General features: G+C 41.3%; 2 protein-coding genes and 2 pseudogenes across 2 annotated transcripts; 1 reads left to right on the top strand and 3 right to left on the bottom strand.

The window, feature by feature from the left end:
- The window catches only part of LOC113056470 (choline O-acetyltransferase-like), a 7,934-nt pseudogene extending 830 nt beyond the window's left edge, over positions 1-7,104 (bottom strand).
- Positions 7,105-7,713: 609 nt separating this feature from the next.
- On the bottom strand, positions 7,714-9,986 carry LOC113055797 (probable vesicular acetylcholine transporter-B). The gene has a single exon (XM_026222160.1). The coding sequence runs from the start codon at positions 9,522-9,524 to the stop codon at positions 7,986-7,988; it is 1,539 nt and encodes a 512-aa protein (XP_026077945.1). The 5' UTR covers positions 9,525-9,986; the 3' UTR covers positions 7,714-7,985.
- A 7,017-nt stretch (positions 9,987-17,003) lies between these two features.
- LOC113055816 (RPE-retinal G protein-coupled receptor-like) lies at positions 17,004-22,066 on the bottom strand. Its single transcript, XM_026222184.1, has 7 exons — positions 21,670-22,066; positions 20,939-21,095; positions 20,481-20,602; positions 18,838-18,997; positions 18,444-18,561; positions 17,452-17,565; positions 17,004-17,342 (listed from the first exon to the last, which is right to left on the bottom strand). Exons 1-7 carry the CDS (start codon positions 21,743-21,745, stop codon positions 17,214-17,216), a joined length of 876 nt encoding a protein of 291 aa, XP_026077969.1. The 5' UTR covers positions 21,746-22,066; the 3' UTR covers positions 17,004-17,213.
- A 1,064-nt stretch (positions 22,067-23,130) lies between these two features.
- LOC113056468 (leucine-rich repeat, immunoglobulin-like domain and transmembrane domain-containing protein 1) lies at positions 23,131-26,710 on the top strand (annotated as a pseudogene).
- The last annotated feature ends 790 nt before the right edge of the window (positions 26,711-27,500 follow it).

The following is a 27,500-nucleotide window of genomic DNA, read 5'->3' as shown; positions in this document are numbered from 1 at the left end:
AGTGCTGGAGCGGATGTTGTCCACACGTCCCTGTCGGAAACGACGGAGAGAAGCGCTCTCGTAGGTGGAAACGAGTCTTCTGTGACATCTGTGGAAAACAGCAAGGAGACGTAGAGTCCAGCTCTGAGAAGGAGAAATCAGTCGCTCCTCACCTGAAGAAGGCCAGCTGTAGAGACAGCTGTATGAACGCGTCTGGACTCATCTTCTGCTGCTTGATGAACTCCTTCCCATAAACCGCAAACGTGAAAACGTTCATGTCAAGATTTCTCACGAGTCTAGAGAGAGAAGAGCATTCAGAGCATCAATCAAACCCCGGCTGATGTCTGCAGGATCAAGCTTTCAGACGAAACGAAAAACCGAAAAGTTATTATTGATAATTAGCTGTTACTAGATCACGGTTTGATTCACCTGTGCAGGTGATCCGCAGCAGAAGCCAGTATGTATTGAACCTGAGAGGAACACTTCCACAGTAATCTGCGTGGATGAGGAAGTTCAGACGCTGTCCGACCGGAGCTCTGCGTCCAGGAGCTGTTTCGTCTACAGTGAAGAGACGTTCAATCATGTGATGAGCTAATCTTTATCATAGCATCATTCCACAGATTCTAAAAACCCCTATCCATCAGTCATTAGCAGAAGCTGTGTGATCAGCTGGTTCGTCTGTGTTGATACGCACATGTTCTTCAGCAGGTGTTCAGTGCACTCCACCAGAACGATGCCCTCGAACGGGGAGTGTTCACCCACGACCCCACAAACACCGTCTGCACCGACCACAAACTGAAACCACACACAAACACATCCATGACATCATCCGTGCTCTCGGTTGCTCCTCAGTCAGTTCTCTCAGCTTTTGAACAGGATGTGTGCCGAACCAAAGTTTCCCAAATACTCACATTCAGAGTCACAGAGTTTGTTCTCCAGTGAACATTAAACACATCAGAACACAAGGAGCATTTGAATGCATTTGTTTATTGAGTGTTCGTGTTTTACCTGCAGGGGTTTGTCGTACCAGCGGTTCGCCCCGTTTTTATCATGTCCTCCTCCGTGGAGCATCAGTGCAGCTCTGTTGGCGTCGCTGGGTTCGAGTCCTGCAGGATCATCCAGACAGACGACACACACGCAGCGCTCCATCAGCTCCACAGACTCTCTGTTCACTGGATCTGCTCCACAGATTGATCACAAGTTAAAATGCATCTCTGTCACACACAGCATCATGGGAAATGTGATTTCACTTCTGGATAACTGTAAAATCTGGCACTGAGCAATGAATGTAACCTGAGTGTTTAATCTGTCTTTCTCTCTAGGTTTTACCACCATGTCCATGTAGTGTTGCTTTGGACCTTTGAGCAGCTGGTCTCTGGCCCGGGCCCAGTCCGTCCGGCCCGCGGCGGTCAGCAGTCCCATGTCCGGCTGCTTCTGCTCAGCGCTCAGCGTCTGCTCATAGATCCACTCCAGCTGACCCCGAACATCTGCCTCGTTCAGTTTACAGCTTCCTTCCTTCAGATTCAGCGCAAAGAACTGAGAACATGAACCAGATGCGTCTTTAGTGAACAGAAGGACCGTGACATTCACTAGTGTTGGTACTGAGCTTTTAGTGAGTTAAAGGGTTAGTTCACCCAAATATTAAAATGATGTAATTAATGACTCACCCTCATGTCGTTCCAAACCCGTGAGACCTACGTTCATCTTCTGAACACAGTTTAAGATATTTTAGATTTAGTCCGAGAGCTCTCAGTCCCTCCATTGAAGCTGTGTGTACGGTCTACTGTCCATGTCCAGAAAGGTCAGAAAAACATCATCAAAGTAGTCCATGTGACATCAGAGGGTCCGTTAGAATTTGTTGAAGCATCGAAAATACATTTTGGTCCAAAAATAGCAAAAACTACGACTTCATTCAGCATTGTCTTCTCTTCCGTGTCTGTTGTGTGAGAGAGAGTTTAAAACAAAGCAGTTTGTGATATCCGGTTCAGGAACAAATCATTCGATGTAACCGGATCTTTTTGAACCAGTTCACCAAATCAAACTGAATCGTTTTAAACGTTTGACTTAAGCTGTTAACTTTTTTAATGTGGCTGACACTCCCTTTGAGTTCAAACAAACCAATATCCCGGAGTAATCCATTTACTCAAACAGTGACTGACTGAACTGCTGTGATGAAGACCGAGCCGAGCCAGATAACAACAGACTGACTCGTTCTAAAATATCTTAAACTGTGTTCTGAAGATGAATGGAGGTCTCATGGGTTTGGAACAAAGTCATTAATGACATAATTTTAATATTTGGGTGAACTAACCCTTTAAGAAATCAGCTCCTACATGCATGTCATGTAACGTTTACATCTGTTCATTGAGCAGATCCGTTTATCCACAGCGACTGGAGAAATGAGGAATACAAGAAGCAATTCATCTTAAGGAGGCAATAAACTCAAGAAGTGCCACTAATGCAAAGTTTCAGACACCGTTCAGAATAGTACTAGAAGGGAAAGGTTTTTTTTGTTTTAGTTTTTTTTTAATGATTTGTTTTTTTTTAATCTAATATTGACTAACTAGCAGTGTGTGATTGTTTGTCCAGTGATGTGTGCACAGCGGATCTCAAACAGCGCCGGTGTCAGCGGCTCCCCGCGGCTCCACTTCTCTGATTGGGTTATTGAGTTATCAGACCGGACCTCATTAGAGACACTTCCCCAGTCATTTCCAGGTAAACGGCCGTCGAGATGACAGCGCACCGTTGGCCCAGCGTGACGTCTGCAGGCAAGAGGCACTGTGAAGAGCGTCTGTCGATGGACCTGCAGTTAATTTAAGAGCCTCTCAAGCCTCGTTGCGATTAGCTGGATCAGATTAAGGTGACCTCAGATATTGTTCCGCTGGACTGTAATGTGTGATTCTGGTGGAATCAGGGCTTTCCTCGACTGTCATTAATCACAGACTGTTCAGTTCACCAAACAAACAAAACAGACTAATTCAGCACACTACTGGTGTAACACAAAAAGGAAAGCACACACCTGATTTTTACAGGCCACAATGACGTGTCCTGTGTCAGACGTGCTGTCCGCGGTGATGAGTGAGTCCAGTTTGAGTCCGGCCCGTCTGTAAGAGCAGAAGAGACGCTTGTACTGATCCATGCAGAGCGGTGTGTCGGCCTTCTGACCACGAGCGACGTCCACCAGCAGAGTCTTCCTACAACACAAACACACAGCGCTCATTACTGACAAAAACTAAACTCGACCAGCTGGATTAGATGGAGGACTGATTTACCCGTCCACCGCTGCCTTGTATTGAGAAACACTTAGAATAAGACGAGCAGCAAACCTGGACAAAACAAGAGACAAACTCAAGTTTATTATCTAATTTGATCAAATAGTCAAACTGAGATATAGACATCTTCTAGATACCCTTCAATCTGAGACTCGTTAGAAAACCTCCTCGTTTAGAGGAGATGCAGATGCTGCTGTATGATCTTCAGTGATGTTATGTGTGCTCTTTATTTACTCACACCAGAGAGTCTTTCACGTCTCTGAAGGGTTGTTTGGGGAAGACCAACGCAGGACTGGAGTTCACGGGAAGCGCCAGTCTGTTCTTCAGATACATGTCTTCCAGCCAGAAGTCGAACACCTGAGAAAAACACAGCAGAACCATCAGCTCATCATTTCCTGAGCTCTAATTAAACTCTTTTGAGGCGTGAAGCTACACTGCATTTTAAAGAGAAAGAAGGACAAAGATGCTATAAAATATTATTTTAGTAAAGTGCTATTATAGATCAAGTGCTGCTGTCACATTAAAACTGTGATGTTTCCTGGCAGACAGATCAATAGCCACAGATCAGTTGCTCATTATTTTTCTTCATCTGTTTAATGGGTCTTTAATAATAAATCGGTGTGTCCGGAGGTGCACACTGGGTTCAGTATGTTAGAGTTTTTCTCAGTCGCTTTGGTATATTTCTCGAATCATCCTTGACACTTCCAAAACAGTAAGTGCATAGCCAAAATCCTTAGTTTGTCTCTTAAAAATAAATATCTGTGTCAATGCACATGTCAGTGCCTTCAGAATGACAAGTCCTTGTGTCATAGTTTACAGATGAGACAGTCAAATCACTTAGTCATGTGGTCAGTATAACAGTGTACTCTGGAGGGATGTTCTGATGGAAACTACTGCATTGAACAGTATGCTATATGCTTATGTATGACATATATCCATTTAAAACATACACATTTACACATTACTGTATGTGGGATATTGACTGAAAGAGACTGGATTGAATTCCCAGTTACACTTTTACATAGTCTGACCAAAAAAAAAAAAAAAAACTTTACAATGTCATTGTGATATAGAAAAGGAAAAACAAAGATGAAAATAAGTCAATTTTCGGAATGTGTAACTCTTGTGTTGTCCTCTGTCTAAACAGTATACACTTTCCTACTGAAGATTCATGAGATGACCCTTTGAGCTATTACAAAGAAATGGTTTATCATTGTTTATCTTCATTACTGAAGATTCACTTGCACAATTCATGCCAAATTTACTTGACTTGGCAGTTTATGACAACTAGATGAACCATTTAGCATTTCATGACTTATACGATGAACTACAGACTAGATGTTTTGGGGGGTAGGACTATTGCACAGAAAACTATATAATACATTTTGACCAGCATAAAACATAGGAAACAGGAAACCGCAGATAAATGTGCGTAATCAATTGAATGAATGTACAAAAGCAATCGCAACTTGTTCAAAAGAATGAGAAACTGGGTTTATGATGTGTATAAATGACTAGATGATGTGGAGGTTGTACAAGTAGTTTTGAGAATTTCATTTCTGATTTTAGAAATGCACCAAGTGATTGGTCTCAAGTGACTGAGAAAAACAGTCGTGTCACTCCTGCTCTCTGCGACTGATAACAGCTCAGGGTTGAAGCTCCATAAAATGTGTTTGTAGTGTGTTTGTACCCAATTCTCTGTATTTTCTCTTTTCTCCAGCAGCAGTTTTTGCAGCCTTTCTCCAACACCTCCATGCTTGCCGAATGTCTCCACTATAGCTTTTGTTTTTTGAAACTGCTTTTCAGAAACGAGGTGTTTGACGGATCTCAGGTAGGCGTCCAGTGTGTGCTGCAGGTCTGGCACAGGAAGTTTCGGAAGCATCTGGAGAAGAGAAGAAGAATTAAAGTTTTTCCACACAGTCTGATAGATAGGCAGACAGACAGAGACAGACAGACAGACAGAGAGACAGACAGAGAGACAGAGAGACAGACAGAGAGACAGACAGACAGACAGACAGAGAGACAGACAGACAGACAGAGAGACAGACAGACAGAGAGACAGAGAGACAGACAGAGAGACAGACAGACAGACAGACAGACAGAGAGACAGACAGACAGACAGAGAGACAGACAGAGAGACAGAGAGACAGACAGAGAGACAGACAGACAGACAGACAGAGAGACAGACAGACAGACAGAGAGACAGACAGACAGAGAGACAGAGAGACAGACAGAGAGACAGACAGAGAGAGAGACAGATGATAGACAGACAGACAGACAGAGAGACAGAGAGACAGATGAAAGACAGACAGACAGACAGACAGACAGACAGATAGACAGATAAATAGATAGATAGATAGATAGATAGATAGATAGATAGATAGATAGATAGATAGATAGATAGATAGATAGATAGATAGATAGATAGATAGATAGATAGATAGATAGATAGATAGATACATGATGCCCATTGACGGTTCTGACCTCCAGTGCAGGAATATTAACGAGTGAGTAACTGTTGAGTATCTCTGATGTTTTTGTTATCAGCTCTTTCTATAAATAATTTATAAGAATAGCTTTAAGACAAATGGAGAGAAAATGTTAAGAACCTTTCATACTAGTTAGAAATACTATTTTGATTAATGAATGCAAATGGTGCATCGAAATGGTTCAGAAACACAGTATCTAGAAATATTGTTCAGTTCTATTAATAACAGCATCTGAGATCTTTAGATTTACCTCTTCTAAAATAGTAAAAAATGTAAATTTTGTGATATTGTGTACATACATCTGGTAAATCACACATGTATGAAATGTGTTTTGTATCAGAAGGAGAATCAGTGACAGAAGAATCAGCTGATGTGTGTCTGTGACTCTTTCAGATCTTTGGACATGTGAAGATGAGCCTCTTGTGTTTGCCCAGTCATGATGTTATATCAAGACTAGCTCTGCACATCTGTGGGGTAAGAACAATCATAGCAAACAGAATTAGCTTACACTGCAGTGGCTGTGGGCTTGGGCTGTTTCTCTCTTCAGGACGGGCATCACTGAGTTTCTCTGCAGTTACTGAAGAGATGTTTGATTCCTCAACACTGCAAACTCTGTCCTGTGAACACTGTCAAGTTCCTCTTAACGTTATCATCAGTCAGAAACGATGTTAATCTGAACTATATTATGAATAACCACCATCCCCATGAAATTGACACTCTGTCAATCAGGCAATATTTGCACACATTTGCACACTATTAACGATAACAACATTTTTTATTGTTATGTATGGACCTGAAGGGTTGCTTAAAATTCACTAGAACTGGGAGTAATAATAGCGTTTTACCCAATTTAATTTTCTTAAATTGATTGGTCAGTACAATTGATTAAAACAATATGAAAATAGTCGCTAATACGCTGGATGTGTTTTTATAGTCGCTGCAGACAGTTATGCTTCTAACCTGATGTTTCACTTAATTAATAAATCCGTGACATTGAGCTACAGCTACAGTCTAGACTTCAACACACATGCAGATCTGGAAAAATAAAGAAATCCGCAACATTACTTTCTTAAAAAAAACTAATAATAAAATAAAATAAATAGAATAGAATCAGCAATAGTCAAGTCAAGTCACCTTTATTTATATAGCGCTTTAAACAAAATACATTGCAGTAATAATAATAGCAGCTTAAATCAGGTGTACAGTGACAGATCTACAAAAGTATTGTTCGAAAACTGTCAAATACAAATCACTAGAGAAATTAACTAAAATAAAAATGCTTCCTTTATAACTTCTGTAAGTTCATCAGAATGAATGAGCTCATAAGAGCAGAGAGCCGCTCACCTGTTTGATCGGTGCGTCCGTCACGCGTCTGTCTCTCAGCGGCGCGTGCACGCTCTTCAGCGGCGGACAGTGTCCGTGACTCCGCCCCCTCGCGCCCGGACGCGCGCTGACGCTCCTGCAGATGTTTCCAGATGTGCTGCTGCTCCACCAACTTATCATTTATGTTAGATAAATTGTTAATGCTATTTATAATAGGCCTATGTATAGCTAAATTTCTTTAAAATCGGGATTGTATGCAAATAGCACACATAACTACTTATTATTAATAATTGATTAATTAATTAGGTTAATTTTTTATCATATGAAATTATGTACAATGAATCGTTTAATATTTTTCGTTATTAACGCTGATAATTCAGTTAGACTACAATATATATAGAGGAAAAGATGTCATATTTATTTTAGAGCTGTTACTGAATAATTTTTTTTTACAATATTCTTATACTTGTTCCCAGGTTAACCGGTCCAGATTAAATATTTCGTTACGATTTAAATTAAAGCAACTCACACCAATCCAGACGGACTCAACATTCCTTCACAGATCGTTCTTAGGACTTTGAGAATTTAAATATAAAAAACGACAAATTCATTCGTTGCCATATTTATTAGTAATCGTGACCCTGTCAATAAAAAGGCACATGTATGGAAATGTAAGCACTAGATTTATTTGAGTTTTGTGGAGTTACATCACGCAGCACTTCATCTACTCACATCTTCTTTTACACACTACAGGAGAGAATGTCGCCCAGAGCCCAATGTTACAGTTTCTATCTAAATCATAAAAGACACACATCTCTGAGCGGACACAGTCATGAGTGAGGGAATAAATATTGCACATCAGATGCTGAATGTTTGCGATATAATCTCTGGGTCACTAAAATAAATGCGTCACGTCTTGGCGTTAAGTGAGCTCGGGTCCCGACGATTCCTCCTCCGAGTAAGATTTGGACCGCTCGAAGAGCCCGTCCTCGTCCACGGGACACGGCTTAGTCGTCGTTGTGCACAAGCCCTTTCGCTTGAGTTTGCGCTCCTCCATTCGGATGGTGTCATAAAGTCCCGTCGGTCCTTCCTCCAGCAGCACGTTTCTCTCCGAGTTGGACGACTTCATCTGGCACACGTGCCGGAGCAGCAGCAAGGCCGGCGCGTAAAGCACATTCACCAGACCCATGCCAAGGTTCAGCTGAACGAAACCCAGGTTGTGTACGATCTGACCTGCTACTATGGGTCCCATAGCGTAGGCGAGAGAGTACGAGATGTCTGCGATGGCATAGACGCTTCCATAGACGGACACATGACGCACGTCCACCAGGAAGGCGAGAGTGGGCAGCAGCGCCGTGTCCACCAGAGCGATACCGAAGCAGACTCCGCACAGGGGAAGCATCAGCTGGCCGAAGGTTTTGCAGGCAGGCACAGTGCAGGAGCTGGCCCCTATTATGACCATCCCGAGCGCGCCGTAGAACCACTGCAGCTCCGGGTACTTGGCGGCTAAACGGACAGTGACGTAAACCCCCAGCACGTGCGGGAAGAAGGCAGGCAGCCAGGTGAGACCCATCTCCCACTTCGTGGCGTTCATCGTGTTCTCCATCCAGTTAGAAATAGTGGGCTCGAGGAACGCCAGCGGGATGTTACAGACGGTCAGAGCGCCCGCCACCACGGCGATGTACGGGTCCATCATGAGCCGGTAAATGGGCGTCCCGACCGGCATGTTCTCGCGCGTCCTGTTAGAAAAAGGTTTGATCACAGTCAAGAGCAAAATGCCGTCTGCCAAGCACACAGAGGCCAGAACTATGAACGGGACCCGTTTACCTGCGAATTCATACAGGATACCGCCGAACGGAGGCGCCACGAGGCTCCCGAACGAGATGAACGCGAGCGCGATCCCAAGCGCGCGGCTCCTTTCCGCTTCTTCCGTGTATTTATCCGCAATCATCGCGATCCCAGACGTGTCGGCAAACGCTGAGCCCAGACCCTGCAGGCTGCGCGCCGCGAACAGGGTCCCGTAGTTGTCAGCAAACGCGAATATACAGGTCGAAACAAACATGACCAGAAGTCCGATCAGCAGCGGGATGTCGTATCCAACGCGGTCAATGAAAGTTCCCGATAAGGGGTTGACCATGAGTTGCACAATGGCCTTGGATGCGAATAACACCCCTATCTGTATGTCCAGGTTGTCCCTGTTTGCTCTGCCCAGCGAAGAGTTGGCATGTGCGCGCGCCGCCTGCTCGGTCTCTAAATCTGCGAGGTAATCGGGAATGATCGGAACTATCACCATGTAGAGCATGTTGTCAAGCAGAAGCGCGACGCAGACGATCACCAGAACGAGCCTTCTCTTCCGCTTGGGGTCTTGCATCGCGCTGCCCAGCTGTTTAGTTCTTTCGCCCATTTCGGACAACTTCAGGGCGGCTGATTTCACCAACCCTGCAGAGCCGTCAGTTTCCATGACCGTTTACCTCAAGAGAGCAGTCCTTCAGAATCTAATTTCATTCCTTTCCTGTGCAGCGACGCGTCTGGCTTTTACGCACGAACTTTCTCGGTGTCCTGCGCGCGCGCTCGGTTCGCTTTGGTCAGGCGCTGCTTTCACGCCTCTGATAGGTGACGTGCTAGTCCTTTCTCTTCACGGGTACAGTCCTGAGCTTTACTGTCTGCATTTCCACTTCTGCTGAGATTTTTGTTTGCCTTTACATCCCTGTTACGCACGCATGAATTTGCTCTTTCTCATGTGCGCGCATTGTCTGTCACCTGTGGGTCATTCACATCCGTTTTTCTTTCCAGACTTGCTGTGGGCACAAATTAAGAGGTGTGCCCAATATCAGTTTTGTCTGATTTCCCTCCTTTGGTCTTTGGCGCGTCCCCTGTGGTCAACAACCAGCTGCGTCCGTCTGCTAATTCTAAAAACGGACGTCCACTGACCAGTCACAGTCATGATCACATGACAAAAAATACTACTGGTCGGACGAACCGTAACTGACCCCAGACCAGCTCTACTCGCGCTCTTAGTGTGTTTGGAGACGTTTTCTTGTTGTGTTGGACGTTTTCATTTGAAAACACGTAAATGCAGTGTCAATAGAATATTTTGATAATTTCTATAGAGTTTGCTACTTTTATGCCAATGTAATTCGGTGAAGGTTAAATAATTCACAGAGTTGGCGGATTAAGGACCGGATTATTATTTAAAGGAAAAAAAAAACTAAATTATTATTTAAATATTAGATTTCACAAATAACGACAATACAGTAGGCTAATCGCCGTTTAAAAAGCATTTGGGAAAATATTAAGGCAAAGCCATCGTTCCCCTATCTACTGTTTTCTGTTTAGTATACGTCTGGAAATAGAAAATTAAATACGCGACACAAACTTAACTCCGAGCGTCACTGCAGCACGCGCGGGTCTGACGCGAAGCGTTGCGCGCTCACCAGCGGCGCGACACTGACCTCTGCTGGACATTCTGCTCGCGCCCCTTGTGCTGATCAGCTTCTCGTGATACTGCTGATAATACTCTCTTTATTTGGACTGAGAGTTCTTCATAACGGTGTTGAGTTACCATACTGATCTACAAGTATTTATCTAACACACATACATAACTGCTTTTTGTAATATACCTGCCATACAACTGTCAATTTGTATATTGTCATTCCTTACCTAATTATTTGTATTTTATTCTTTTATTATGTGTTTTTTGTTCTGTCGCTGTCATTCTGTTGCCCTGCGAAGCTTCTATCACGAAACAAGTTCCTCGTATGTGTAAACACACCTGGCAATAAAACTCATTCTGATTCTGATATAAGGTTCAGAACTGATATTTGAATGTTGATTTAGAGTTAAATGAGCTCTTTCTCTTTTTTATGGCATGTTGCCTGATGGCGGTTTAAAGAAGCTGATCTACCTAAATATATAAAATAGTTCAGCAACACTTCCGGTGCATTGCCCAGTTTGGACGCTAGATGGCGGTTTCTGCCATGAAATACGCAGATGAATGACGTCTGATTCACAAATTTTGTTTATCTCAGAGACAAATGAAGACATAATATATTACGACATACATTATACTCTCTTTATGTATTCAACAGAGCAGTAAAAATATTAACACTATGAGTTCTTTGTTAAAGCTGCGTGTTCAGGTGAATGTGGATGTGTCTTTCTGTTCAGATTAATATTATATGCAATAAATGATTAGCTCAATGTGTATTGCTCAACAGATTGGATTAATATCTTCTAGAAATGTTTTTCTTTAGGATAATAATATTTAATGGGGTTCACATGTTGTATCTGAGATTAATAAAAGTAAACAGGTTTGGCTCAACAAACAAACTCAGAATGAACTCTGAATTAAATTGGACAATGAAAAGAAGCTGGAAAATGCCACAAGAGTGATATACATATTAATTATCTCTAGAAATGTGAATGTACAAATAAATGAACATTCTCCAAAACTTTCAGTGAATGGAAGAATAACCAGAAATATATGCATTGCATGTATAGGCGTATAACCACGATGGAATATATATGTTATATGTGTAATGACTCGTATAGTGACTCACTGATACACACAGCAGCAGATTGTTGTTGTTTTGTATGTCATTGGTTTACACTGTATTTTCTCTCAGAATGTTTTTTACAGCAGGGACTCACAGAAAGTTAATGATTCAATAATCTGATCTTTGTCCCCATATACCTTGAAACACATCTGATAATTCTCTGTACATGTGTAAATAAATGACTATATGCAACGGTTCAACAAGACTTTATTTTAAATGAGATTACTCCACGAGTTTACGGTTTTAAACATAAGCCGCATTCAAAAGTTAAAGGTGAAGGTGATATTACAATTTATAGTAATATTTTCAGTATTTCTCAGAAGTCTGGTTTCAATTACAATTTGTTTGAAATAATGGTGCTTCATATAATATTATCTGGAGTAATAAGTGTTAATGATAAATCCCCTGTGATGTTAGTACTGGCTGCTGTATACAGGCCACCAGGGACCATACAGACTTTATTAAAGAATTTGCTGATTTTATATCAGCAAATTTTATTTATATCTGTGTTAGTGCTGGCTGCAGATAAAGTTTTGTTTGTTGGTTATTTTAATATCCATGTTGATAATGAAAAAGATGCATTGCGTCAGCATTTCTAACCTTTCTGAATTACATTGGGGTTAGACAACACGTCTCTAACCCTAACCCTAACCTACTCACTGTCGAAATCTTACTCTAGATTTAATACTGTCACATGAAATTGATATTAATGGCTTTGAAATTCTGCAGCAGAGTGATGATATCTCAGATCATTATCTAGTATTGTGTAAACTCCATAGCTAAAGCTGCAAATTAAACTCACTATTATAAATATGTTAGAACCATCACTTCTAGCACAAACTACTACTACTACTACTAATAATTCATAACATTTATATAGTGCTTTTCTAGGCACTCAAAGCGCTTTACATTGTCAGGGGTATCTCCTCATCCACCACCAGTGTGCAGCATCCACCTGAATGATGCGACGGCAGCCAAAGTGCGCCACACACCACACACCACACACCAGCTCACTGGTGGAGAGGAGACGGAGTGATGAAGCCAATCAGCAGATATGGGGATTATTAGGAGACCATGATGGTCAGAGGCCAATGGGCAAATTTAGTCATCCCTCTACTCTTTTCAAAAGACCGCAGAGAGTCATGACCTATGTTTAACATCTCATCCGAAGGACGGTGCTTGTTGACAGTATAGTGTCCCCATCACTACACTGGGGCGCTAGGACCCACACAGACCACAGGGTGAGCGCCCTCTGCTGGCCTCACTAGCCCCTCTTCCAGCAGATACCTAGTTTTCCCAGGAGGTCTCCCATCCAGGTACTGACCAGGCTCAGCCCTGCTTAGCTTCAGTGGGAAACCGGTCTTGGGCTCCAGGGTGATATGGCTGCCCGCTGTTTTGTAAACAATTTTCCCAAATGATCTCAATTTCTTAGAGAAAAATGGTATATGTGAGGATTTCCAGTCAGGATTTAGACCGTATCATAGTACTGAGACTGCTCTCCTTAGAGTTACAAATGATCTGCTCTTATCATCTGATCGTGGGTGTATCTCTCTATTAGTTTTATTGGATCTTAGTGCTGCGTTTGACACAATTGACCACAACATTCTTTTGCATAGACTTTAACACTTTGTTGGCATCAGTGGAAGTGCATTAGCATGGTTTAAATCGTACTTATATGACCGCCATCAGTTCGTAGCAGTGAATGAAGATGTATCATATCGATCACAAGTGCAGTATGGAGTACCTCAAGGCTCAGTACTAGGGCCGCTACTCTTCACGCTTTATATGTTACCCTTGGGAGATATCATCAGGAAACATGGTGTTAGCTTTCACTGTTATGCTGATGATACTCAGCTCTATATTTCCTCGCAGCCCGGTGAAACACACCAATTTGAAAAACTAATGGAATGCATAGTTGATATAAAAAACTGGATGACGAGTAATTTCTTACTGCTAAATTCTGAAAAAACAGAGATGTTAATCATAGGACCTAAAAACTCAGCTTGTAATAACCTAGAACACTGTTTAAGACTTGATGGTTGCTCTGTCAATTCTTCGTCATGAGTTAGGAACCTAGGTGTGCTATTTGATAGCAATTTTTCCTATAAAGCCACGTTTTTCCATCTTAAAAAATTAAAATCTAAATTACGGCCTACGCTCTCAATGTCAAATCCAGAAATGTTAATCCATGCATTTATGACTTCAAGGTTAGATTATTGTAATGCTTTATTGGGTGGTTGTTCTGCACGCTTAGTAAACAAACTACAGCTAGTCCAAAATGCAGCAACAAGAGTTCTTACTAGAACCAGGAAGTATGACCATATTAGCCCGGTCCTGTCATCACTGCACTGTCCACCTATTGCTAAATGCATACATTTTAAAATGTTTAACCTGCCATAGACATAACACACTATCCCCCTTTCTATAATCCAAATCCATTAAAGGATTTTTAGGCTGCATTAATTAGGTAAACCGGAACCGGGAACACTTCACATAACACCTGATGTACTTGCTACATCATTAGAAGAATGGCATCTACTCTAATATTAGTCTGTTTCTCTCTTATTCTGAGGTCACTGTAGCCACCAGATCCAGAATTGTTATTTAAACAAATAAAGTCTCTTATTTTAGATCAAACCAAAACTTTCATTTCCAATAACTTAAACCTTTTTGTTGTGCTAAAGCATGTATTATGCATTATGTAACATTTACCAAAATAAAACCAATTGGACTCTTTTACAGAGACCACATGCACAGATGTTGCTCATATGTTTCATTAACTGCATTCTTTCATTATTCTCGCATCTTACACAACTTTAAAGTATCTTCCCTCCACTGATAGTAGATCTTATTTGAACGTAATGTAATCATAAGAAATTGACCAGATCATTTTATGTGCAATACAGGAGAGTCACATTAATAAATCTTAGACGTAAGTCTGCTTTGAGACAGGACATGTTTGTCAGATTTGCTTTGAGAAACTTCAGGGAAGATCTTCTAGAGCTTCAAGAGCATGTGAAAGTTCCTCTGGAGTGTTTACGCACTTCATGTCTATTTAGGAGGCTGTTTCTGAGAAGAGTCAAGAAGTTAATCCTGCTTATGTGGTCAACAGTACCTTAGAGACCATAGATAGAAACCTGCTGTAACTGCACTGACCCACTAGTGATGTGGAGGAGTGTGTGTGTGTGTGTGTGTGTGTGAGAAAGGGTTTACATGTTTTTATATCGTGGTGGTGACTTAAACCTGAATAGACACAGACTCATGGGGACTTGTGTTACTGTGGGGACCTAAACTGGAAACAAGCTTATAAATCATACAGAATGAGTTTTTTTGAGAAAGTAAAAATGCACAAAGTTTCCTGTGAGGGTTAGGGTTAGGTGTAGGGTTGGTGAAGGGACATAGAATATACAGTTTCTACAGTATAAAAACCATTACACCTATGAAGAGTCCCTGTAAACCACAAATGCAAGCATATGTAAGTGTGAAGATTGTGTGTCTTCTACCTTTCTATAAATAGTGTTCAAAGTGTAAATTACTCTGTGCAGGTGTTGACCTGCAATTGTTAAAACCCTTTGAAACCCATTCAAGTATATTTTGAAGATCTTAAAAAGCAAATATCTGAAAAAATTGACAAATCATTGCCATGAATTTTTACTTTATCCCACATTAGCTGTATCTGCTTCGTCTACTTTTCTAAACAGCATTAATAATATTTTAATAATATTTATATAATATACAGATCCAATATTTATTTTGTCATGTACAGTTTTTGTATGTTTTAGCTCATGTTTAATTCACCTGATTCCAGAAACAGTGGAGGACTGCAAACTGAAAAACGTCAATGAATACAATTCACTCACGTTAAAAAAAAAAAACTCATAGTGAATGCATGAATGAACAGACTTTGCTCATCAGCTCTGCTCTAGTGTGTTTCTGAGGAACAGAGTAATGTCAGATTTGGTCTATGCTCACGACGGCTGCGGGTCGCTGGGTCCAAGAGTCGCTCTGTGACTGGCTGCAGTAATGCACTTCTGATCCTCTTTTCTCTTCAACATACGTCAGAAACACAAATCTACTGATATAAGAGCAGCTCCTTGTGCAGAGGAATTACTGAAGATTACAAAACCCTGGAGAATTTCTAATCCTGAATGTGCAAGTTGATTAGCCAACGGTTCAAGATCTGAGCAGCTGACTGAGAAGATCTGTGAACATCAGTGTTCTTTGAGCAACAGACCGAACCTGCAAAGGGTGAACATGGATTTGAATAAAAGTATCTGCATAAATGAGCCACTCGGACTCCTAACACACACACACACACACACAGAGGAATCAGTGCATTTACTGAGACAGATGACTGTTTGTGAAGGAAACCATCTAAACCAGTGAAGAGAACCATGCAAGTAAATTCATGATGCCAGCAGACTCTTCTACAGATTCTAGTGTAGGAGTTGATCCACCTTCATCAGTCGACCCTCTGAGCCCCTAAAGAACTCATGAAAGGACTGTCTTGTGCCTCACAGTTTATTCTGTGGATTAACAATGAAAGGCCCTTTTGTTATTAATGGTTCATACAAAAATCCTCTTACTTCAAGTTTGTTATATAAGGTTCTTAGAGTACATTTGAGGGACAAGTAGTTTTGAATAATAGACTTGCTTGGGAGAGGGAACTTTCTATATAAGTGAGAAAGAATGGGGTAATATTTGGAAATGTGCCAAATCCATTTCAGTATGTAACCGTGCCAAGGCGATACAATTAAAAATTCACAAGACTTCACAATCTTCTCACATTTGCAGCCAGGAAAAACATTAATGAGATGGATAAGTGATAAGACTCCAACTATATCTGGATGGCACAAGATTTTAATGGAACTAATCTCACTGGAATACTTTATGTGTTTATTAATGGTCAGTCAGGTCTGTTTTATAATGTCTGGAGGCCTTATATCAGTCATCAAGGAATTGATTTGTCAATTATCCTGTTAAAGAGTTTTCCTATTCATGTACCCCAAGAGAGTGCATACCATTGTGGACTTGTATTGTATTACCACTATGTGTTTAGTGTGGTGATCCATTTCATTTTTTAACATCTAATTTTCCTTTTCCATTTCAGTGGCCTAGAATAAGTCTGCTTATTCTTATTTTGCAGACTCCCTCATTTTATTCACATTTCTTTTGTTGTAAAATTAGGATTATGGTCTATATTCATGTGTTTTAAATTGGAAAATAGTATATATATATATATATATATATATATATATATATATATATATATAAAAGTTCTCTCACTTCACTGATTTACACATGAATACAAAATAAAAAATACTGGATTCTGATGCATTGGTCAACTGCGAGTATAAGGCAAGAACAATGAAATAGTGAGATGATTGTGTCCTGAATTAACTGTTTATGTCGTATCTCACACACCAGGAAACTGAAATAAGGCTTCATGTGTCAGTCTTCAGTGAACCATTAAATTAAACTCTTGACAAATGTTTAAGGCACTGCTTTGACATATACAGAAAATTACAGTCATATCACATGTAAACTCTTGCAGAGTCATCTGAATACAACATTACATGGCTGAAGCTCATTCACTATTTCTTTTTGTTTTCAGATTTCTCTCCGGTGAGGAACTGCCAGACTCCTGTACGGTAGAACTCGTTCCCAAACGCGTACAGGACGGCGTGGAAGATCGGAGACGTCTTGGCCAGCACTGGGAGGACCTAGAGGACCAGACGACCGTCATCAACACTGAGATGTCTGAATCACACACAATGATTTATCAAGCTGATGAAAGATTTTGAAGATCACTAGTGTTTGATTGTTATTTACCATTCTGAGCTTTGGTGAAATGAGGTTAACGTTCTCGAAGCAGGCGTATGTGCACATCAGAACATACGGACCCCAGCAGAACAGCAGTGCTTTCAGAGGTAAACCAGTGTTAAACTGCAGGACAGAGAGGAAGAAGCTCTGACACAAAACACCAACACACACACACACATATATACACACGCCATTCACGGTCTGCTCTAGTCATGCTTTTATCTACACTAGACCAGAAATCTGACTCTTGTATTACTTCTAATGCAAGACCTGGATCTTAAAGCACACAGAGTGCCGAGCATCAGAAGGTTTCCTGTGGCTCATCCATCCGTACGGAGTAAAACATTACAGCCCACAGAGCATGAAGCATAAACTAAATTTGGTTTAGTTGAATTTGCTGCACAAAATGCATCTTTGGTTACTGATTATACTTTGGTCATAAAAACTGATAACTGAAAATGATAACATCATAATGAACAGCAATTTCTTAAAATGATAAATTGTACACAAATACCAAATTAATTTAAAATGATAATTTTTTTTATAGTTTATTACAAATAAAGTTTACTTTAAGAAAAGTGCAAAGTGAAATCACAAGGCAGCAAAAGTTCCTACAAAGGAAGAATTGTTGTGCATGAGGAGTGGGGTGGAGCCGAGATCAGTGTGGGTGGAGCCAAGAGCATTGGGGGCGGAGCCGAGAGCTGGTGGATCGAATGATGATGAGCGAGCGTCTCGAGTCCCACGGAGGAGCTCCGCAAGAATGAAACGAGGAGTGACGTCAGTAAAGGACAAGAGAGGACCAGGCCTGGACTATTTATGTTGTTTTGGTTCTGTTTGTGTGAGACAGTCGTCTGTGAGGGGCTATCGCGCTATTTTAAGTTTTTGTTGTTAAATTATGTATAACTGTTCACTGCTTCTCACCTCCTTCCTCCTGATCTACGAACATTTGTTACATTGTGTATCTAATTGGAGCATATGCTGACTAAGGAGTGTGTGAGTACCTTAAAGTGGTGCGTCTTTTTGAAATATGCATAGATGGAACTGTAGGAGGACTGCAAAACCATAACAGGGAATGCTAAATACAGTACAGTGATGGACAGCATGTAGGTGATGTAACTCCTGAAGAAGACAGCAAAGAAGAAGACACCACATTACTCTTGTATACAATTCACATTAGCACCGATATTCAAAATGATCAATAGTCATTTCCAAGCAGGGCAAACAGACAATATTGTTTGTCAATATCTTTCTTATTGTTATTTCTGATTAGTAATGTGCAGCAGTTTTTTAAAGTAGCATTGTCGTGTTTTGATTTGAGTTGTGTGAGTTACAAAACAAAGAAACTAAAGCAAAGTCTGTTTGTATCTTTGATTCTCGTGTGTGAGATGGATGTACCGGTCTCCTTGTGTGTAGTCGAGCGTACAGCATGTTTTCATCGGCTCAAAGTCAAAGACGCCCCATCCAATGGCCGGCAGCGGTAGAGCCGCCCAGAACACGGCCAGGATCCAGATGATGGTGCTGATGGTCACAGATGTGCTCCAGAACATCTTCTGCTCTGGAAACAAATAAAACCAACTCAGTGTGCCCCAGTCAGCTGAGACAGAGCAGGAAGTGCTGGGTACACACCAAAAGATAATCGGGCTGATTTTGGGCTGATTTCCCCCCCTTCCGACAATCCTGGCTATGTCCCGATTATCTTGATGGTTCTACAGATTATTTTTTATAATGGGTGTTTTAAGAGTGTCCGAACCTGATCGGAAGAACGTCAGAGTCGCCCCGATGGCGAATCCTAAATATTCAACATGTTTAATATTTACGATCAGAAATCCTGAAGTGTGGAGGAACCCCGAGGACAAACGCCTTCATGACGCAGTCGTGATGCAGCACAAAGTGAAATTGATGTGCACAGCAGAGATGGAGGATCAGCTTGTTGATTTCAATAAGCTAATAATTAGTTGCAGAATAAGATCTCTTCTCCAAGGCTACATCCACATGAAGCCAGAGCTTTCCCTATCCGATCTTTTTTTTTTCCTCGTCTCAAGAAATATACGCGTCCACACAAAACCACAAAACTATGCAGTATACATGAAAGACCAGCATGTGGCGCTGTAATTCTGCCACAGAGATACACTAAAAACAGAGAAGAAGACATGGACTATGAACATAAACCTTGTGCGTGGTACACAAACGAACATGGAACAATACATTTATTAATCTGTGTTAATGTTAGTTAATAAAAAGACAATCGTTCAGTGTGTGTTCATGTTTTTGTTGCTGTTACGTGACGTAGCGGTGTCTGATTAGGGTCGAGGATTACGTCATTGTTTCAGAAAGTATACGGATTCGCTGTCCACACGAAAACACAAAGACAGCGTTTTCAAATGTTTCCACTCTGGGGCCCGGTTTCACTCTTCCAAATCGCCGGATCCGTGTGGACATAACGCCTATAAGATACAAAATTTATGCAAAACGCGTCTCCGTCTGGACGGAGCCCAAGAGAGACCTGGGAACAACAATTATAAAAAACATAGCTGTGTGATTTTGTGACCATTGCTCACTCTGTAACTCGTACAGACCATGTTCCCGCCGTCTCCACGACTTCACCCAAACCCTTTTTTACCGTGATTTTTTTGTGAAAATCATTCCAAACACTATCATTGCAATTTCTTCCTGCTTTTGTCCGCCATGCTTATTCTGAAGTCTCGCGAGATTTTGCGAGGTTTCCTGTGTTCACAGTCGAGACTCTAGTTGAAAATCTGTTCATGTGTGGTGTGCTGTCTTTGTCACACACTATAGGAGCAAAACGGTTAAATGTAGGATTTTTTATCCTCTTGTTTGTGTTCTATCACATTTTGAAAATCTTATAAGATGTAAAAAATCTTTGGTATGTACCCAGCAAAGGCTGTATTAAAATTGATAACGAAACCCAAAGCAAGCCTTACAGAAACAAGAGTACTATTAAAGTCTTGTGTGTCAACTATGAAGGATAATAAAGTAACATTTTATGGATGGCAGATGGATTTTCTGTTTATACTCACTAGTACAGTACTGATGATATCTGTCCCAAGCAATGGCAGCCAGAAAACTGATGGCAGCGAGAATCGACACCATTCCCTGAAAAGCATGAATCTGGCAGCCCTCCGACCCAAACGGCCAGTATCTTCCAGAGTTCAGAGAAAGACACACACACAGGGGTTGAATATTTACACATACATACATTTGATATTTCTCTTTTTTATATTAAGGTCATGTGTTCTTCTGTGTCTAGCGGTTATATTTCTGTGGAAACTTTTGTTTCAAATTCCTTGCCTGCAATAACACCAATAAGCAATGTCAGAAATAGACACCATAAATATAATAATTTTTTATTTATTTGTGTCATACCTTTTTCTACAATTACAATTTCTGAAATTTTAATTTTCTAAATGTCAGAAGCAAGTGTTAAATTGGTGAAGATTGTGTTCTGGATTGATGCTGTAGTTAGGGTCAGTCTCACCTCAGGTAACTGGCGTAAGCAGCCACTAAACCGTTAATATTGAGGCTCAGGTCGGCCACAGCCAGGTTAAAGATGAAGAAGTTATTGGGCGTCTGCATCTCCCGGATTCTGAGGAACGCCATGATCGAGATGAAGTTAAGAAAGAAACCAAGAAGACCTAGAAGAAAATACTCAGATATTCAGACTGAACAGAATTCATAACACTGTGCACCGAGACAAGAGCAATCATAACTAAATAACATATCATGCTGTTAGAAGAATTACCAATCCACACTAACAATGAAGCACCAATCAGTGCAATGCTGATATGAAACCATCACTTACCATCATTGTTCCAAGGTACTCACTATCTGTTTTATCTTTTTTTTTCTTTTATTATTATTATTTATTATTATTATTATTATTATTATTTTAACTTATCCAGAAACTAGGCTTGTTTATTTACCAAGCTTCCTTTTCAAAAAAGTTATGTGAAATTTGTTTAAATTCATGCACAGGTTTGATGAACCAGCAATCAACAAGCAGAAGATCAGGGTTTTACAGATCAATAAGATCAGCGCACATTAATCGATAGCCAGACATATTGATCTGTAGCAGACACGCGACCCTGGACTCAATCACGCAGTTATGTTTGTCAATACATTCATTTATAGATGAAGAACAGTACAGTACTGATGAATGAATGCACTGACTGATTCTGATTGATTGATTGATTGATCAGGATCACTCACCGCCCACCAGCAGCGCGGAGCCGAAGGCGAACATGTCAAAGTCACTGAATCCCTCCGGTAACGTGTACGAAGCCATTGTCAGATGTTTCTCACTGAGGTCCGCTGCGCTACAGAGGCTTTATGTGTGTTTATGTCCCTGTGGAAGCGCGTGTGAGGTTTATAGCCTCTCAAATCTCCGCAAGAATGTTTTAATACCACACAAGTTTGTGAAATCCATAGGCGGAAATCCTGGGGGGTCGGAGGAGACAGGACCCTCCCCACATCTGAGGGTTGCCACCCCCTAAAATTAGATTAAAAACCACGCTGTGTATTGTAAATTACAATGTTTTATACTTTAAATAACTTTTTTTTTAACGGGGCACAAATGCATTTTAAGTTTAAGAAACATTTCGAGTCCCCCCTCCCTTGCTTTGCAGTGCTTTGGTCGAAAAGCTCGCTTTCCTCTTTTACATCTATCAGTGTTGCCAAGTACGCGGTCTCCCCGCAGAATTAGGTTTCTTTAACACTGTTGCACCCCTAACCTGATATTTAGCTCCTGTATTGCAAATTTAACCGATGGAACCCCGCCGGAAAAAACGTGTGTTGTAGACCCACCGGAACCCGATCTTTAGCGGGGAGCCCTCGAACTGTGATTGGGTTCGTTTTGGGAGTTTTTTTTTTTTTTGCGAAAAACTGGCAACCCTGCATCACCTACCTGCACACACACACACACACACACACACACTATTGGGTGAGTGAGAAAAAGTCAATAGTTGCAGAACTCGGCTGTCAAAGCTATTTAATTCACTTAAACATCGGATGAAGTGATTCTTTTCTCTTCTACACAGATGATGCCAATGTATTTCCGGTGAGTCCGCTATGTTAGCAATAATGTTACCTTCCTGACGGATAATGTCTGAAGTTGTCTAATGTGGCTCGTTCTGTTACACTGATTGTAGTAAGGGTTTCCACCGTATACGTATCCTAACCGATTTTAGCTGTATTATTTGTGTCCCCTTCAAAAATTGCTCTTAATGAATTGTATGTTTATTGTCCGCTCCCCACCGTACAACGAACTTTACTCCTCTGGTGAAATGCGATCTCCTTCTAAACTAAGAATCAGATTAAGATCAGGACACGATCACACTCCATTCCCAGCTTTCAGATGTTAATGCCATTGGGAAATAGCTTCAGTGAAATGTGTTCAGTGTAATCTCACACTCTCTAAAAACACACATTTCACAGCAGCATTGGTCTTTTCTCCTCAGGATGAATCTCGTGTTGTTGCTTCCCCAGTTGGGTTGATAAAAGTGCCTATTAAATTAATAAATTAAAATATACAGTTCTAAATGAGCCCGAGAATTCGTTTAGTTTATTCATAGACTGAATATAATGATTGGTGTGGATATATATTATGAACTCTGATCCTCATTTCCTTTTGTCTTGACACTGGAAAAAAAAAAATAATATATACGTGTTTTAATACAGAAATATTTTTATATGTACTATGCAAGATTTATTTCGAACAAATATACACTGGAACAGGAACTTTGGTTTGAAATGAAACCTTTAGCTCTATACTGCCTCCAAGTGTTTTAAATGCATATACATCCCGCTTTTGATATGTTCTTTGCTTTAATCATATAGGCTTTATAGACCAAAAAGACATGAAAGATTGTAACATAAGGTAACCGAACAGATCTGTGAGTAAAGTTGATTGAAAAAAAAGTATTATGTCTGAGAAAATCTGAAATATGCATCTTTCATATTATCATCCATTTACCTCATAATAAACACTGAGTTTTATGCTAAACATGATAATTCCTGTGTGTGCTCATTATTGAATCAAGTGCAGTTTGCTGAGTCAAAAGTCAAACTAACAACACTAATCTTTTGCATGTATAAATAACCTATACAGTATTTTGGTTTTCCATTTCTATGTCTATTATAAAGTTTTCTATTTAAATAATCTCCACAAATCAACATCACAAAAAAATAGAATATTTCCTCCCCACTCCATGATTTAGTCGGCATGTCTGGTGAAAATAAAATAAAACAAAGCCATTCACCAATAAGATGCTGTGAATTCACTAACTGTTGTCCAATCCCAGGTCTAAAATAAACCCTCCAATCAAAATAGAAATGTCTGTTCTGTATATATACAAAAGACAAGAACACAGCCTATGGGCTTCCAGGAAGGAATAATCGTGTAAATGAAAATACCCCAAGTCCTTCCTCTAATCTGCTCTATCCCTTTTATCTGGGGATTTGGAGCAGAGCGAGCAGAAAGTGTTTGAGAGAGACACAGAGATGCTGCGTGTGCTGCGTGATTAACAGACTCAAACCCATCCGGACAGTAGCTAGAACAGATACAGTAGCATAGAAGATGAGTGTTTTGGGTTTTTGGGCTTTTGCGCTGGTGCTGTGCTGCCTTCCGTTGTTTTGCAGCTCGTGTCCTGCTCAATGCAGCTGCTTCTACCACAAACTGAGCGACGGATCCAAGTCGAGGTGAGATTTCACACAAACTCTTATCTGAAGCCTTACTGTAGAAGAGCCTCATATGGACCACTGTCTGCAGAATACTGACGCCAGATTGTCTCTGCTCTTTATTTAGTTGTTGGATTAACGTGTGTGTGTGATTTTTAATCTTCTCTGCTCGTTAGTTGAGGTGCTTCAGGCCTCTAGTATTCGACACACACACACACACACACACACACACACACACACACACACAAATGCACAGTGTGAAGGTAATGATAATAATACAGAATAAAAGTAAAGTCAGGAATAAAATCTAGTCAAAGAGGAATATGTTATAGCACTATTTTATAGCAATGTAGATCACTGTAATTTTAGTGCAGTGACTGGCATTAATCAAATATCTCAACTACAGGAGGCTGTGCTTGGCCTGTGTGATTTTAAATTTAAATGTGTTTTTATAGGAGTGTGCTGTGTAACGACCCCGATCTCACTGTGATCCCAAACAACTTTCCCTCGGACACCTCCAAACTCCGCATCGAGAAAACCTCCATCAGCCTGGTCTCCAGCGAAACTTTCCATTACCTCAGCAGCCTGGAGTACCTCTGGATATCCTTCAACTCACTCTCCTCCCTCAGCGTGGACAGTTTCCGAGGACTTAACGCCTTGGATGAATTACGGATGGATGGGAATGTTCTCACTTCCTTTCCTTGGGAATGTTTGATGGACATGCCTAACCTTCGGCTTCTGGATTTGCACAATAATAAAATCAGCAGCATCCCAGCTGAAGCAACCATTTACATCAAAAACTTGACCTACCTGGATCTGTCCAGCAACAGTCTGACCACCGTTCCAGCCGAGGTTCTTACTTCGTGGTTCTCTCTGAAACCTCCTCAGGATGCAGAGAACTCCAAAATGATACTGGGTGAGTTAGTTTCTGCTCTTAAGCCATTTCAGTTCAATTGTAAAATCTTAGTCATTGACAAATGAAGAAACGTTGATGAAAGTGTCAGTTATTTGCACAGGTCTCCACGACAATCCCTGGCAGTGCGACTGTCGTCTCTTTGATTTGGTGCAGTTCCAGAAGTTTCCTTCTTCCTCCGTGGCGTTCATCGATACACGTCTGCGCTGCGCCGAACCCGAGAGCCTGTCGGGAGTCCTCTTCTCTGATGCTGAGCTCCGCAAGTGTCAGGTTCCCCGCGTGCACACGGCCGTCGCGAGGGTCCGAAGCTCCATCGGAAACAATGTGTTGCTGCGCTGCGGGACCATCGGTGTTCCCATCCCGGAGCTGTCCTGGACCCGTGCCGACCGCAAGCCCATGAACGGCACCGGTACGTGTGATGTTTGCATCTCATCTCATGTCTCCCTTGGTTTACTGCCTTTGTTAGATAAACACATCATTCAGGTTTAGTTAACACATCTGCTGAAGAAATTGAAACGGTATTAAGAGAGCATGCAAAAATTACTGTTATGAATAACTGTACTGCACGCTTAGATGCAACATGCAACTGCAGAACTTATATTAAAGTGAGTGTTTTTTGTTTGATCTTGTAGTTCAACAGGAAATCTCTAAAGAGGGCATCATCTGGTCCATTCTCAGCGTTCCTGCTGTTTCGTACAGGGATTCAGGGAAATATGTTTGCAGAGCCACTAACTTTGTCGGGAGTGCCGATGCCATTATCTCACTTGTCATTTCCGATACGTGGCAAATCGATGAAGCGGTCGTCAAAAGAAGTCACGGAAAGAAGAATGGTGGATTTGGCCGAGCGGCGTATCAAGAGAAACTCATCGCCAGATACGTGCCGCCGGCCACATCAGCCGCTGTGCCCATCATCGAGCCGCTCAATGGACCCAAAGCCACAGCATCCATCCGGATCGAAAGCTACAGCATTTCTGATGATGTTTCCAAAGCGAAGGTCACAACGGCACCTGCAGTGTCCACAGGAACAGACAGCGGGGCGGTGGAGCTTCAGAAAGATGTCTTGAGTAACCTGGAGGCTAATGCTTCATCTCTGCAGCAGGGTCCGGAGCGCAGAGTGGTTCGCTCGGTCAAAGTGATTGGTGACACTGACCACACGGTCTCGCTGAACTGGCGCGCACCCACCGCCTCCAACACCACGTCCTTCAGCGTTCTTTACGCCGTCTTCGGGGAGCGGGACATGCGTCGCATTAATGTTGGCCCAGGCAAGAATCGGGTAACGATCGAAGGGCTCGTCCCCAAAACCAAGTACATAGCCTGTGTGTGCGTGAAGGGCCTCGTTCCCAAGAAAGAGCAGTGTGTGATTTTCTCCACGGACGAGGCGGCCAGCGCCAGCGGCACACAGAAGCTCATTAACGTGGTGGTGATCACGGTCGCCTGCGTGATCGCGGTTCCTCTGACACTCATCGTCTGCTGCGGGGCACTGAAGAGGAGGCTGCAGAAACTGATGGGCAGGAAGTCCAAAGACATTCAGGACTCGTACGTGACGTTTGAGACCTCTGTCTCCAGGCACCAAAGCCAAAGGACTGGAGGGGGAATATCTCACCAGACTCAACCCAGACGAGGTCCAACCGGCTGCTTTCGGCCCGTCTAGTGTGGACCTGAGGCTACGAGCAGAACCGAGGGCCAACCAACGAGTATTTCTGCTGATGGACCAACGGCAGGAGTATAACCACCTTAGAGAAAGTTCAGTGGTTCAAAAAGGGAAAATTATCACTCAAGTGTGAAATTTGTGTTTCTTTTTTTGTCATGGCACTTTCTCAATGATATGTTTATCATTGATTCATATCATCATTTATGTTCTGCAATGAAATGTCTGTGAGCAACACATAATACTCATATATCTTATACAGAAGGTGAGCGTTAAGATTTTCTGTTTGGACTGTCAGGATTTTGCAATAAGACAGGGACGTGATGTACATGCTTAATTTTTCCTTTTTACTTGTTTTTCTTTTATACTGTTAACTTGTCACAGTGTACTGGGGCAACTGTTCTGTTTTCCACTTTAACCTTAAAACTGCTTAAAATTGCAATATCAGGAATATGTTAAAGTCTCTACTCAAATATATTAAATATATGTTTAAAAATACGATTGAATAAAATATGTTTTATATGGTCCTTGTTTTCTGAATGGTTCCTCTTTGTTTATAAAGTGATGCATCTGAAAACACATTAGCTGTGCTATTCCTAATTTTCTGAATGTTCAAAGCAACATTTAGAAACTCCTGAGGAAGTTTGAGCTTGAAGCATAATAGGATTTACCCCACTGAACCTTCCATGCGGAGAGGATCGTGTCTCCTGTAAATGAGCTCTGGAGCTGCACAGCAATTTATTTCATATTTTGCATTTTATGTCGAGATCCCAAAGTTTGTTCTGTACTGAAGATATTTACATA

Source organism: Carassius auratus, chromosome 37 (assembly GCF_003368295.1).
Source record: "Carassius auratus strain Wakin chromosome 37, ASM336829v1, whole genome shotgun sequence".
NCBI classification, from domain to species: Eukaryota; Metazoa; Chordata; class Actinopteri; order Cypriniformes; family Cyprinidae; genus Carassius; species Carassius auratus.
Note: the sequence above shows the minus strand (reverse complement) of the source record. Positions and strands in the feature narration are given on the sequence as shown.